This window comes from Gopherus evgoodei, chromosome 8 (assembly GCF_007399415.2).
Source record: "Gopherus evgoodei ecotype Sinaloan lineage chromosome 8, rGopEvg1_v1.p, whole genome shotgun sequence".
NCBI classification, from domain to species: Eukaryota; Metazoa; Chordata; order Testudines; family Testudinidae; genus Gopherus; species Gopherus evgoodei.
Genome location: NC_044329.1, coordinates 30,154,375 through 30,168,583, shown reverse-complemented (window position 1 = coordinate 30,168,583; position 14,209 = coordinate 30,154,375). Strand labels below are relative to the sequence as shown.

Here is a 14,209-nt window from a genome sequence, read left to right as displayed (position 1 = left end):
ATGTTTCAAGTGATGTTTCAATACTGGAAATTACCTTAAAGTTTCATATCATGTTTTACATTCAGGCTAGCTTCACAGATCTTCCAACTGAAATGGTATAAAAATATGAGTTAATGGTTAGTCTGAAACAAAATCTTTTGCACTTCTTGGGTAGCTCTTCTCCATGGTTCACTAAGGTTAATCTTTAGAACAGAGGAAGTAGTATTTGCACATGATCTCTAACTGTGCTTTTTAAATCATACGATATCCACCTAAACCTCTGAGGCAATATGCTGATAAAATATTGCCTGTAGAGATGGGGATACACATTTAACTAGTTCTGCAAGCAGATGGCTGCATTTCACATTAGTTTCCCTGATGGGAATAACTTAATAGAGCAGCCGCCTGTCCAAGTGATCTCAAGGCTCTAGTCAAATAGTAAGTTTTATCTAATCTTTGGCAGCTGATTCCTGCTGTCTTTCAGCCTAATGGATGACTTTGACTACTTGACGAGGATGTGTCTGTTATTTATCACTTTGACTCCATGCTTTTACAGATAACTCTCCTTTAAATCTTTTTTTAAACCCGGTGCTTCCTTTCTCTCCTGCTGAGTTCTGAAGGGTTTTCACCTGTTCCAACTATGCAGGTAGTGAACTGGTGCCCTGGCTAGATGGGTTTCTAATGGTTGATGCAGCGTAGGTCTGAGAGATGTACACAGAGGAAGAATTGGAATTTGAAGTTAGAAATTTACCACGTGACTTTGCTTCTATTAGCTTTTCCAAAAAGGTTGAGAAAAATATGTCTAGAAATTAATATGTTACATCCCTCGAAAAATATATGCTCCTTTCTATCTTTTTTCCTAGGTTTTCCACTCCATAACCCATCTCTCATTTGCCCACAGGACACTGGATGTATGTCCAAAGTAGACAGAATGCCTAAATAAACAGCAACAGAGAGTCCTAAATAAACAGTTACTTGCCACCATATTATTGCATTCACAATTATTCTTTCAAGAAATGGATTTATAATGAAAAGTACAAGTGAATTTTTCAGAAGTTAAATTTGATATATTCTCAAACCCGTTTCTGGTCACTACTTAATTCCTGGGGACTGCTCAATGTGGGTGGTGTAACAACAATTCTGAAGTTCTAGTGGACTCAGATGTAGAGTGCTGTCTGTCATATGGAGTAGTGTTCACCTGTCATCATTTTAACTTGTGCCCCAGTTATGGGACTTTCAGGAGAGAGTTGGCTGTTATTGCTGTTTTTGTAGTAGGTATTTTTAAAGCACATTAAAACATACAATGGGTTATAGCTGCCTGATGTTTTAAGTTATTTTAAATGAATAAGGAAGTGTCGAGCACAAACGTTTTCAGTTTTAAATATCTCCAAGATCTGTTTCCAGGGCCTTCAGGCTAAAAACAATAGACAGGTCAGACCTTAAATTAATTTAATTTCTCAACAGAATGATGACCTGTCTTTTTGCAGAGCATTCATCACCCTAGTATCTGTACTATACAAAGCAGCATGTTACTTGCTTTCCTTTCTGAACTGTAGTTTTAACCATTGTGTTATAAATTAAATGCAAGTCTGTCTATGGGACTTTAACCTGCTGGTCTGATGATCAAAGTGTTAGAACTTTGGAGCTACCAACTTTCACTGGATTCCTCTGGTAAGGTTATATGTAACAGGAATTAATAAAATAATGGTACTATTGGATGATTCACTTCTTGTTCTTCTGGATAGCAATCATAGAACAAGTAGTGGTGTTTTTATCAGCCTCAACAGGGAAACTAGAATAAAAATGAGATCAACTCTCAGAAGGCAAATTTCAGCTTGGGTTTTATTTTTTATTGTTTTTTTCAGAGTTCTTTAAAAACGAGCTTGTTCAAATCACTCTGAAAAGGGTATTGCCTGTTTGAATTAGTGCTTTTCAACTAAGTATTTTTTGGCAGTGACAAAGACCTTTTACAATTACAATTGGCTTTTGTGGGGCCTGGACAAGTTAAAAATGTGGTTTGGGTTGTTAAGATCATTTGAGCAAACAAATGTTTCCAAAGAAGTTTTTGGTGGTTCCATAATGAAATATGAAGTGAGCAGGCAAGTATTGCATGACTAGATCTGTCCTGGCAACCCTTGGATTTACATACATGTTTATTAATACTTTTGGCTCCAGAATCATAGAGATCAAGTTTCAAACCCCTTATTATTAATAAAAAAAAAGCTGAAAAGTACTAAGTAGTTCATTGAACCTAATTGGAAAAGCATTTCATTAGAATGGGTCAAAAACCTTGTCAAAGAGGTCTGGCAATTACAATATAATGACATGTTAGAGAGTGATTCTCTCTAAGTATAGTCTGTCCTTACCTTGATTAAAATGAACATGATTTAAACGGCTGTTATTTTCAACTGCTCTTTGTTTAATGTAGTTAGTCAAGATATCTAATTGTTGCAAAATTGATCAGGCTCGCTTATGCTATGTTAATAGCTAGTAAAAGAATCCTTTCTGAACACCCTTGTTTAAAATGACTCCTTCACTTGAACACACCATCTTTCTTGCTGACATCATTATTGCACCCTGATGCAAGAGTGAAGTGCACATGGGCAAACCTGACTGCAGCGAGGCTCTGTATGTGCAGGTATCATAACCTAGTCCCAGATTTGGACCTTAGCGTCCAAAATATGGGGGTTAGCATGAAAACCTCCAAGCTTAGTTACCAGCTTGGACCTGGTAAAGCTGCCACCACCCAAAAAATTAGAGTGTTTTGGGGCACTCTGGTCCCCCCAAAAACCTTCCCTGGGGACCCCAAGACCCAAATTCCTTGAGTCTCACAACAAAGGGGAATAAACCATTTCCCTTCCCCCCTCCAGGTGTTCCTGGAGAGACACACAGAAGCAAGCTCCGTGAATCTAAACAGAGGGATTCCACTCTCCCCGTTTCCAGCCTTGGAAAACAGAAGTACCGAGAGCTAATCTCTCTTCCCCCCTCACCCAGAGGGAATGCAAAGTCAGGCTAGTAAATCTAACACACACAGATTTCCCCCTGACTTCTTCCTCCCACCAATTCCCTGATGAGCACAGACTCAATTCCCTGGAGTTCCCCACTAAAGAAAAACTCCAACAGGTCTTAAAAAAAAAGCTTTATGTAAAAAGAAAGAAAAATACATAAAAAATGGTCTCTCTGTATTAAGGTGACAAACACAGGGTCAATTACTTAAAAGAAATATGAATGAACAGCCTTATTCAAAAGAATACAATTTAACACATTCCAGCAACTACACCATGTAAATACAAAAGAAAAAAACAATAACCCCTATTGTTTTTATGATCTCTGTACTCACAACTTGGAAACAGAAGATTAGAAAGCAGGAAACAGAAATCTTCCCATAGCCAAGAGAGAGACAGGCAGAAGACCAAGAACAAAGGACTCTCACACAAACTTTCCTCCACCCAGATTTGAATAAGTCTTGTTTCCTGATTGGTCCTCTGGTCAGGTGTTTCAGATTACTTCTTTCCAGGTGAAAGAGACGTTAACCCTTAGCTATCTGTTTATGACACGCCCCCCAAATTGCAGACAGTGGGGAAGCTCACTGGCGGTGATTTCCTCCTAGAACTTTAAAATAAACAGATTAATACAACACATGAACCTTTACATATACCAGTAAGTATATAACTAACAGACTTCTACATTTTAAGAACACTTTTTAACTACTGGATTCTGGGAAACTCTCATGGGAGAGTGCATCAGCTACTTTGTTAGAAGCTCCTGAGGTGTTGAATTTCAAAATCAAAATCTTGGAGAGCTAAACTCCAACGAAGAAGTTTCTTGTTCCCCTTGGCAGTATGAAGCCACTTTAGTGCAGCATGGTCAGTTTGTAGCTGGAACCGCCGTCCCCAAACATATGGATGTAGCTTTTCCAGGGCGTACACAATGGCATAGCATTCCTTTTCACTGACTGACCAGTGACTTTCCCTCTCAGACAGTTTTTTGCTGAGAAACACGACAGGATGGAAGTTGTGATCCGTTGCTTCCTTCCTGAGAACTCCTCCTATACCACGCTCAGATGCGTCCGTGGTTACTAGGAATGGCTTGTCAAAGTCCGGGGCCCTGAGCACAGGGTCAGACATGAGCGTTGCCTTAAGTTGGGTAAAGGCCTTTTGACACTCATCAGTCCACTTAACTGCATTTGGCTGGGTCTTTTTGGTCAGGTCGGTCAGTGGGGCAGCGATTTGGCTGTAGTGTAGTATAAATCGCCTGTAGTACCCGGCCAAGCCTAAGAAGGATTGGACCTGTTCATTTGACCTTGGGACAGGCCACTTTTGGATAGCATCCACCTTGGCCTGTAGGGGGTTTATGGTTCCTCGACCCACCTGGTGCCCCAGGTAAGTCACTCTGTTTTGGCCTATTTGACACTTTTTGGCCTTAACAGTTAGTCCGGCCTGCCTGATGCGCTCAAAGACCTTTTCCAGGTGTAGTAGGTGTTCGGGCCAGGAGTCTGAAAAAATGGCCACATCATCGAGGTAGGCAACTGCATATTCTCCCAGTCCTGCTAGTAGACCATCTACCAGCCTCTGGAAGGTGGCGGGTGCATTTCGAAGGCCGAAAGGAAGGACATTAAATTCATACACCCCAGCATGGGTGACGAATGCTGACCTCTCCTTGGCAGGTTCATCTAGCGGTACTTGCCAGTACCCCTTGGTTAAGTCTATTGTAGAGATGAACTGGGCACGTCCCAACTTCTCCAATAGCTCATCGGTGCGTGGCATTGGATAGTTGTCCGGACGAGTTACCGCATTTAGCTTACGGTAGTCCACGCAAAAGCGTATTTCCCCATCTGGTTTGGGTACCAGAACCACTGGAGATGCCCAGGCACTGGTAGATGAGCGGATTATACCCATCTGTAGCATGTTCTGGACCTCCCATTCTATAGAAGCTTGGGCATGAGGAGACACCCGGTAGGGTGGGGTTCTGATTGGGTGAGCATTACCTGTGTCAATGGAGTGGTATGCCCGTTCAGTCCGTCCTGGGGTGGCTGAGAACAATGGGGCGAAGCTAGTGCACAGCTCCTTGATTTGTTGCCGCTGCAGACGTTCCAGAGTGGTTGAGAGGTTCACCTCTTCCATGCCACCGTCTTTTTTCCCTTCGTAGTAGATACCGTCAGGCCACTCAGCATCATCTCCCTGGACTGTAAACTGACAAACCTGTAAGTCTCTGGAATAGAAAGGCTTGAGAGAATTAACATGGTACAGTTTGGGCTTTAGTGAGGAATTGGGAAATGCTATGAGGTAGTTCACAGTTCCCAGGCGCTCTTGGACTGTGAACGGCTCTTCCCATGATGCTTCCATCTTGTGGGCCTGTTGCGCCTTCAAGACCATAACCTGGTCTCCTACCTTGAAGGAACGTTCTTTGGCATGTTTGTCATACCAGGCCTTTTGCTCTTCCTGAGCATCCTTTAGGTTCTCTTTAGCAAGGGCTAAAGAGTGTCGGAGGGTGCTTTGTAGGTTGCTTACAAAGTCCAGAATGTTAGTTCCTGGAGAAGGCGTAAACCCCTTCCATTGCTGCTTCACCAACTGTAATGGCCCGTTAACCTCGTGACCATACACAAGTTCAAATGGTGAAAACCCTAAACTGGGATGTGGTACAGCCCTGTAGGCAAACAGCAACTGCTGCAACACTAGGTCCCAATTATTGGAGCGTTCGTTGACGAATTTACGTATCATGGCCCCCAAAGTTCCATTAAACCTTTCCACCAGGCCATTGGTTTGATGGTGGTACGGGGTGGCAACCAAGTGGTTCACCCCATGCGTTTCCCACAGTTTTTGCATAGTCCCTGCCAGGAAATTAGATCCTGAATCAGTAAGGATGTCGGAGGGCCAACCTACCCTGGCAAAAATGTCTGTTAGGGCCAGGCACACAGTGTTAGCCCTGGTGTTGCCTAGAGCTACTGCTTCCGGCCATCGGGTAGCAAAGTCCACGAAAGTCAGTACGTACTGCTTTCCTCTCGGCGTCTTTTTTGGGAAAGGACCCAGAATATCTACAGCTACTCGCTGAAATGGGACCTCAATTATGGGGAGTGGCTGGAGAGGGGCCTTGACCTGGTCTTGGGGTTTTCCCACTCTTTGGCATACCTCACAAGACCGGACATACTTGGCAACGTCCTTGCCCATCCCCTCCCAGTGGAAGGACTTCCTCAACTGGTCCTTGGTTCTGTTCACCCCAGCATGGCCACTGAGATGATCATGGGCTAAGCTTAAGAGCTTCCCCCGGTACTTAGTTGGAACCACCAACTGTTTTTGCGGCTGCCATTCTTCCCGGTGTCCACCAGAAAGAATCTCCTTGTATAAAAGTCCTTGGTCTATAACAAACCGGGATCGATTAGAAGAGCTGAGAGGCGGTTGGGTGCTCCGTGCCGCCGCCCAAGCTTTCTGAAGGCTATCATCTGCTTCCTGTTCAGTCTGGAACTGTTCCCTTGAGGCTGGGGTCACCAGTTCTTCCTCAGACTGGGGACTTGGGCTTGGTCCCTCTGGAAGCGATGTAGGTGATGGTGTTGTTTCCATTGCTGGTGAACCGCTCTCCGCTGGTGCACCTGAGGGTATTTCAGGCTCTGGCTGAGCCTTTTGGGTATGGCTGTCTGTTCCTTCTGCTAGTTTTGGCTCGCTGGCGCCCTCTGGCGTTGAGTTTGAAGATGGGGTTGCAATTGCTGGTGCTGGTTGCTGTTCCAGTTCCGGGCCTGGGACTGGAGGCGCTGTGGTTGTTTCAGTGGTTGGCATGGAATCCGGGTCCACTACCTCTGTCTGGGTCTCTGGTAACACAGACGGGGCGTCTGTGGATGGCTCAGGAACAGGAATGGGTCTGGAAGCTTGCCTGATTTGGCTACGTGTAACCATTCCCACTCACTTGGCCCGCTTCACCTGGTTGGCCAAGTCTTCCCCCAGTAGCATGGGGATAGGATAATTGTCATAGACTGCAAAAGTCCACATTCCTGACCAGCCTTTGTACTGGACAGGCAGTTCAGCTATAGGCAAGTCTACAGCTTGTGACATGAAGGGGTAAACTGTCACTTTGGCCTTTGGGTTGATGAATTTGGGGTCTACGAAGGATTGGTGGATAGCTGACACTTGTGCCCCCGTGTCTCTCCATGCAGTAACCTTCTTTCCGCCCACTCTCAAATTTTCCCTCCGCTCCAAGGGTATTTGAGATGCATCTGGGCCTGGGGATCTTTTGGGTGATGGTGGTGTAATGAACTGCACTCGGATGGCGTTCTTTGGACAGTGGGCCTTGATATGTCCCAGTTCATTACACTTAAAGCATCTTCCATCTGATGGGTCACTGGATGGAGGTGAGTTACTGGAGACTGGTGAGGTGGAAGAATAGTGTGTCTGTGGCTTTACTTGGGTTGTAGGTGGGGTTTTTGGCTGCCCTCGGTTGTAGGGTTTATGGTCGGTGTGCCCTCTGGGGTATTCGTTCCCCTTGACAGTAGCTTTCTTGCTTTCTGCCACTTCCATCCATCTGGCTCCAATCTCCCCCGCCTCAGCAAGATTTTTGGGTTTTCCATCTTGTATGTACCGTGTTATATCCTCAGGAACACCATCCAAGAACTGCTCCATTTGTATAAGAAGGTGCAGTTCTTCCAACGATTTAGCATTGTGTCCTGATATCCAGGCCTCATAATTTTTCCCAACGTAGTTGGCGTGTTTGGGAAATGACACATCTGGTTTCCACTTTTGGGTTCTGACACGCCGACGGGCATGATCTGGGGTTATCCCCATTCTGTATCTGGCCTTGGTTTGAAAAAGTTTATAGTCGTTCATTTGCTGCTTAGGCATTTCAGCTACCACCTCTGCTAAAGGTCCACTGAGCTGTGGCCTCAATTCTACCATGTACTGGTCTTCAGGGATGCTGTACCCAAGACAGGCTCTTTCAAAATTTTCCAAGAAAGCCTCAGTGTCATCACCTGCCTTGTAGGTGGGAAATTTCCTGTGCTGTGGAACAATCATTGGCGCAGGGTTGTTAGGGTTGGCTGTGTTTTGCTTAGCCTTTTCTAATTCCATGGCCTGTCAGTGGGCTTCCCTCTGGAGTTCCAGCTGTTTTTGGTGGTCTGCATCTTTGGCTGCTTGTTCTCTTTTGTAGGCCGCCTCTCTTTCTCTTTCTCTTAGTTCCATCTCTTTTTGTTTTATTTCCAGTTGTCGCCTGTGTTCAGCTTCTTTGAATTGTTCTTTTGCCTCCCTTTTTTCCTTGGAAGTCATGGTTCCTGTTTTCTTGTGTTGGGGTGCCCTCTGGTGTTTGTTGTCTGACCTGCAGGTTCTCTGTTGCTTCCTGGGGTCTGCCTAGCAACAGTGCCTTTTTCCCTTTCTTCCTCTAGCTAATCTTTTCAATGTAAAGTAAACCAGAAAAACCACTTTATTTGCATGTGTATAGTGCTGGTATTTGACTCCTAATGGGAGTGCTATTGTGTCACAAAAGACCCTTTTGTCACAGCTTAATGGTTCCTTGCTTAATATGCAAGCCAGAAACTGCGAGAGAGCAGAGAAAAAAAATTCTCTCTGGTTCCCTTTTAAACCCAAATTGTTTCTCTCTGCTTAAAAGCCCCTAGCAGAGAAAAGAAAAATATAATATTCCTACTGGCTTCTGGATTCTATCTTTCCCACAAACACTGCCACTGATATCATAACCTAGTCCCAGATTTGGACCTTAGCATGAAAACCTCCAAGCTTAGTTACCAGCTTGGACCAGCTTGGACCTGGTAAAGCTGCCACCACCCAAAAAATTAGAGTGTTTTGGGGCACTCTGGTCCCCCCAAAAACCTTCCCTGGGGACCCCAAGACCCAAATCCCGTGAGTCTCACAACAAAGGGAAATAAACCTTTTCCCTTCCCCCCTCCAGGTGTTCCTGGAGAGACACACAGAAGCAAGCTCCGTGAATCTAAACAGAGGGATTCCACCCTCCCCGTTTACAGCTTTGAAAAACAGAAGTACCGAGAGCTAATCTCTCTTCCCCCCTCACCCAGAGGGAATGCAAAGTCAGGCTAGTAAATCTAACACACACAGATTTCCCCCTGACTTCTTCCTCCCACCAATTCCCTGGTGAGCACAGACTCAATTCCCTGGAGTTCCCCACTAAAGAAAAACTCCAACAGGTCTTAAAAAAAAAGCTTTATGTAAAAAGAAAGAAAAATACATAAAAAATGGTCTCTCTGTCCTCCACCCAGATTTGAATAAGTCTTGTTTCCTGATTGGTCCTCTGGTCAGGTGTTTCAGATTACTTCTTTCCAGGTAAAAGAGACGTTAACCCTTAGCTATCTGTTTATGACAGCAGGCCTGTGGATGGACCCCAAAGGGATAATTAGACAAGATTAAGAAAAAGATGTTTTAAAAGGGAGGCCTATAAAACTGTGAAATAATCTCCCAAGGGAAGAAGGAGAGAGACAGGAGCCCATCCTCTCGAGTCATTTGAAAAAAGAGCTGGACAAAACACCTTGGAATGTAATGTAGGGAGCAACTCTGCACTGGCTGGGGGAGTCTGGGGGGAGTGAATGGGGGTGATGGAGAAGGAACTGAGGAGTCTCCTTTCAGTCTCTGATTTCTGTGATTGTTAATTGTCAGGCTGTTTACCTGGATACATTTCCATTTCCCTGCAGGTTCAGAGGATTACAGAAGTAAGTTCACCGGGGAGTGCTTCATGGACCTTGTCTGTCCTGAAAAGTGTCGCTGCGAAGGAACAATTGTAGACTGCTCCAATCAAAAACTCACCCGCTTACCAAGTCACCTTCCTGAATATGCTACCGATCTGTAAGTGGCATGCCTACCAGAGGTGGTTGTGGTGAATGCTGACGTTCTGAACATCCTTTGCATATTTTTCCTCTCTCTCTTTTTTTTTAAACTGCTTGTTTATTGGACCTTTCAAAATGCAATGCTGCTAATTAAAAAAAGGGGGAGTGGGGTATTCCTTTGGCCTAAATCTTTGTGTAAGGTTCTTAAACAGTTCATTCATTCCACCTTAGAACTGCCTGCACACATTAAGCTGCGAAGAGACTCTGTATATAAAAGAGCTAATATGTTCTATGTATGCTTTCTACTTTTGGGGATCCATTCAGATGAAAGGTAAATTATCCAATTTAATGGAGTATAAGACAATATTGGATATAACATAGTATCTTCAGGATTTGGTCCTCTTATAGTGCTTATATCCTCTTTAAATCTTTCCATGTATTTAAGGTATTTTATTTATTTCCACTTAATGAAAAGAAAAGGAAAGAAATGAAATGAAAAAATGCTGAGCCACATCTGAATCCTTTGGTGCATAGTAAAGCGTGCACACAGCAAAATTAAACTAAATGTAACCAGGTACAAATTCAATCAGGGCAATAGAGCCTCCCACCCAAGACCTCTGCCCTGCCTAATAACTCTTGTTAATGAATGGTCTTTGCAGTACTTCTGAGGATCAACAGGCATGGGCTATTTCAGACCCAAACATGGGAAGCAAATTTCAGATCTAAGAGGCTGTATAGAAAATGCTCTGCAAGCCACCCCCTCTCATTTGCACAGAACTTTCTTTACAGTAACTTTTATACATTTTTTGTCGGTAACACCTTCTATTGTATGGAGCTCAAATAGGTGGTGGATAGAGGCTTGGCAGGAAATTAGGGTGAGATCCTTCTTTTGGTTTAACAAAGGTCATCATTTTCTGTGTAACAATCTTGTACACCATAGAGACACATCTACAGAGATCCATGAAGCGTTAAGTGCCGTTTTGTTTGTTCCCCCCAGCCGTCTAAATGACAATGATATCTCAGTTATAGAAGCTACTGGAGTCTTCAAGAAACTGCCCAGCCTAAGGAAAATGTAAGTTCAAGTTCCTATCTCATAAGTATCCATATGTAATATAATCCCTCATACCCTTGTACTGTGAGGAAAGGGAGGAGTCCCTTTTAGACAGTTCCATACTGCAATAGTAGAGTGCCTTCTATTTTTTCCATTTAAATGTAAGTGAATTTAGTGGATAAGGTGTCAGATTGACAGCCCTGGAAGGCAAAGTCCTCCGTTTAGCCACAGACTAGGTACGGGACAGGCAATGGCACCACAAGCTACCCATGTTGCCCCAAGTACGTCAACCCTTACTTCCGAAGATATGTTTGCAGGGTTGCTGTAGCTGTGTTGATCCGACATGAGAGAGACAAGGTGGGTGAGGTAATGTATTTTATTGAACCACCTTCTGTTGATGAAAGAGTGGCTTTTAGAGTTCTACAAGCTCTGTGGAGTTTGAAAACTTGCCTCTGTCACCAATAGAAATTGGTCCAATAAAAGATGTTACCTCGCCCACCTTGTCTTTCTCAAGATATGACCAGTAGAGAGGACAAAGGAGTTCAGCCTTCATGCCAGTTCTGTACTCTACCTCTTACCTGAGACTGTCAAAAAGGTATTAATTAGTCTGTTGATTTTTGTCGTGTGGACACATGCCTGCTCACAACTTCTGTATCACACATAGGCCACTAAGCAGCATTGTAGTATCAGATATTCTGAACACAAAATATTGTAATGGGAAGTAAATGAGCTCAACTTCTTGCATTCACTAATCTTCTGTAGAGAAGAAGAAAGTTGCTGCCTTTGACATGCATGGTTCTATAGCCCTTTATCAGTCCTATGCATCGTTCTGTCCCTATGGAGTGTGCATATTTGAATAAGTCATATTTTGGGTGATTCAGTAATATGAGATCTCTCCTGATAAATATTCTGCTGCAAGTATTAATGGCTTCAAATGTGCGCATTGAAGCTCTATTATAAAAATATTTTTATAGGCTCTATTTAAATTTATCTCAGAAAGTGGCTCTTATCAGACATTATTATTGAACTGTCTTGCCCTCACCCAAATCTACTGAGCAAAATTACATCGGTCAGTCAAACCAAGTTTAGGAAGACCAACCAACCACACTTCCTCTCCCTAACACACATTCTTTTCATTGCCACATGTTACTAAACATCTGGAATCTTCTGGCAGATTCAAGTCATGCAAGATCTCAGGATCTGACACACAGGCCTGGTGTGGATCGTTTTTGTCAATTTGAAGGCTGCCAAAGTTTCAGATGCTGTTTATTTTAGATCCTGCATCTCAGGGCTTGTCTACATCAGAAAGTTGCAGCGCTGGTGAGGGAGTTACAGCGCTGCAACTTTGAAGGTGTACACATCTGCAGGGCATCACCAGCGCTGCAACTCCCTGTTTGCAGCGCTGGCCGTACTCCCGTTTTGTCTCGGGTGTAGAGGATCCAGCGCTGGTGATCCAGCGCTGGTAATCCAATGTAAACACTTACCAGCGCTTTTCTTGACCTCCGTGGAAGGAGGAAGCCTCTGGTAATCAAGCTGGTCTCCTTCCCCAGCTTGCTCTCGCGTTCCCGGAACCCCGAGCAAGCAGGTCTCCTTCCCTGCGGTTTGCAGGGGGGTTCGGGAACGCGAGAGCAAACCGGGAAAGGAGACCAGCTTCGCCGCGGTTTGCTCTCCCGTTCCCCGAGCAAGCAGGTCTCCTTCCCTGCGGTTTGCTGGGTGGCTCCGGGAACGCGAGAGCAAACCACGGCGAAGCTGGTCTCCTTTCCCGGTTTGCTCTCTAGTTCCCGGAGCCCCGAGCAAGCAGGTCTCCTTCCCTGCGGTTTGCTGGGTGGCTCCGGGAACGCGAGAGCAAACCGGGAAAGGAGACCAGCTTCGCCGCGGTTTGCTCTCCCGTTCCCCGAGCAAGCAGGTCTCCTTCCCTGCGGTTTGCAGGGGGTTCGGGAACGCGAGAGCAAACCGCGGCGAAGCGGGTCTCCTTTCCCGGTTTGCTCTCTCGTTCACGGAACCCCGAGCAAGCAGGTCTCCTTCCCTGCGGTTTGCTGGGTGGCTCCGGGAACGCGAGAGCAAACCGGGAAAGGAGACCAGCTTCGCCGCGGTTTGCTCTCCCGTTCCCCGAGCAAGCAGGTCTCCTTCCCTGCGGTTTGCAGGGTGGCTCCGGGAACGCGAGAGCAAACCGCGGCGAAGCGGGTCTCCTTTCCCGGTTTGCTCTCTCGTTCCCCGAACCCCGATCAAGCTGGTCTCCTTCCCTGCGGTTTGCAGAGGGGTTCGGGGAACGCGAGAGCAAACCGCGGCGAAGCTGGTCTCCTTTCCCGGTTTGCTCTCCCGTTCCCCGAACCCCCCCTTGAAGCTGCCCAACAGCGCTGCAGTGTGGCCACATCTAACACCACTTGCAGCGCTGGTTGCTGTAAGTGTGGCCACTCTGCAGCGCTGGCCCTATACAGCTGTACTAATACAGCTGTAACTACCAGCGCTGCAAAATTTTAGATGTAGACATGGCCTCAGAGCTGAAAGAGAACATAGGAGTTAGTCATATCTGTAAGCCTAGAACACCATGAAAGGTACCATGAAGAAGGCATGTTGGTGCTTTTTACTAAATGTTGGTGACATTTTCACAAAGCCCTGTTGCCTGTAGACGTCATAGTATGTGGTTACATAAAGTCAATAGCACTACAAAAATAAATAAGTATATACAACTGCAAAAAAAAAAATCTCACATGATCATGTTTTAGTTGGAAATAAGAGATGTGATAGTTGGGATCATTTCCTTGATTTCATTTGACACATAAAATAGACAGATTGAGCAGCTGTCCTTCTTGTGCCTATAGATCTATAAGGAGTTGGGGCATTTTGACAAGGCAGCATTGCTATTCATAAATGCAGCATGAAACAGTCATGTGTTTTAAGAGCTTGTTTCCTACGAAGCAATAAATCTTCAGTGCTTTATTCTTGGCAGAAGATAAGAATGTAAGATTACAGGTGCAGTTCAGATGTCCGGATTCTGACAATGAAAGGTTTGGCAAGGAGAGGTAATTGTGCCCTGAAGTTCTTAATAAAGCATTGCCTCATATAGATTTTCAGTAGCAGCCTCCAAGAAGAGAATTCTCTAGCCATGCAGGTTAGCTGGGCTTCATTTTTTCCTGCCCTAACTGAAGACCCTTTAGTGAAAGAGTTGTCCCACATGACATGCTGGGATTTTAGAAAAAGGTATTGGAGAACATTGACTTCTTTAAAACAGTTTAAGCTAGTTAAGCTGAAAAGCGTGCATCAAACTTGATTATGCCACCACTTCCCATTGTTTGAAACACTATAGATACACACTTTCATAAAATGGCTTTAGAAGCATCCATAAAGCAATTGAGCCTCCAGAAAAATAGCTCCCCTATATGTCATTGCTTGCCCTTTACCAATGCCCT

At 44.8% G+C, this 14,209-nt stretch overlaps 1 protein-coding gene across 1 annotated transcript in view; it reads left to right on the top strand.

The window, feature by feature from the left end:
• Positions 1–14,209, top strand: part of SLIT3 (slit guidance ligand 3) — an 811,508-nt gene that overhangs the window by 601,775 nt on the left and 195,524 nt on the right. Inside the window, exons 15-16 of the mRNA XM_030572932.1 lie at positions 9,617–9,767; positions 10,746–10,820. Of these exons, the coding sequence (XP_030428792.1) occupies positions 9,617–9,767; positions 10,746–10,820 (226 nt within the window). The remainder of the gene's footprint in view (positions 1–9,616; positions 9,768–10,745; positions 10,821–14,209) is intronic.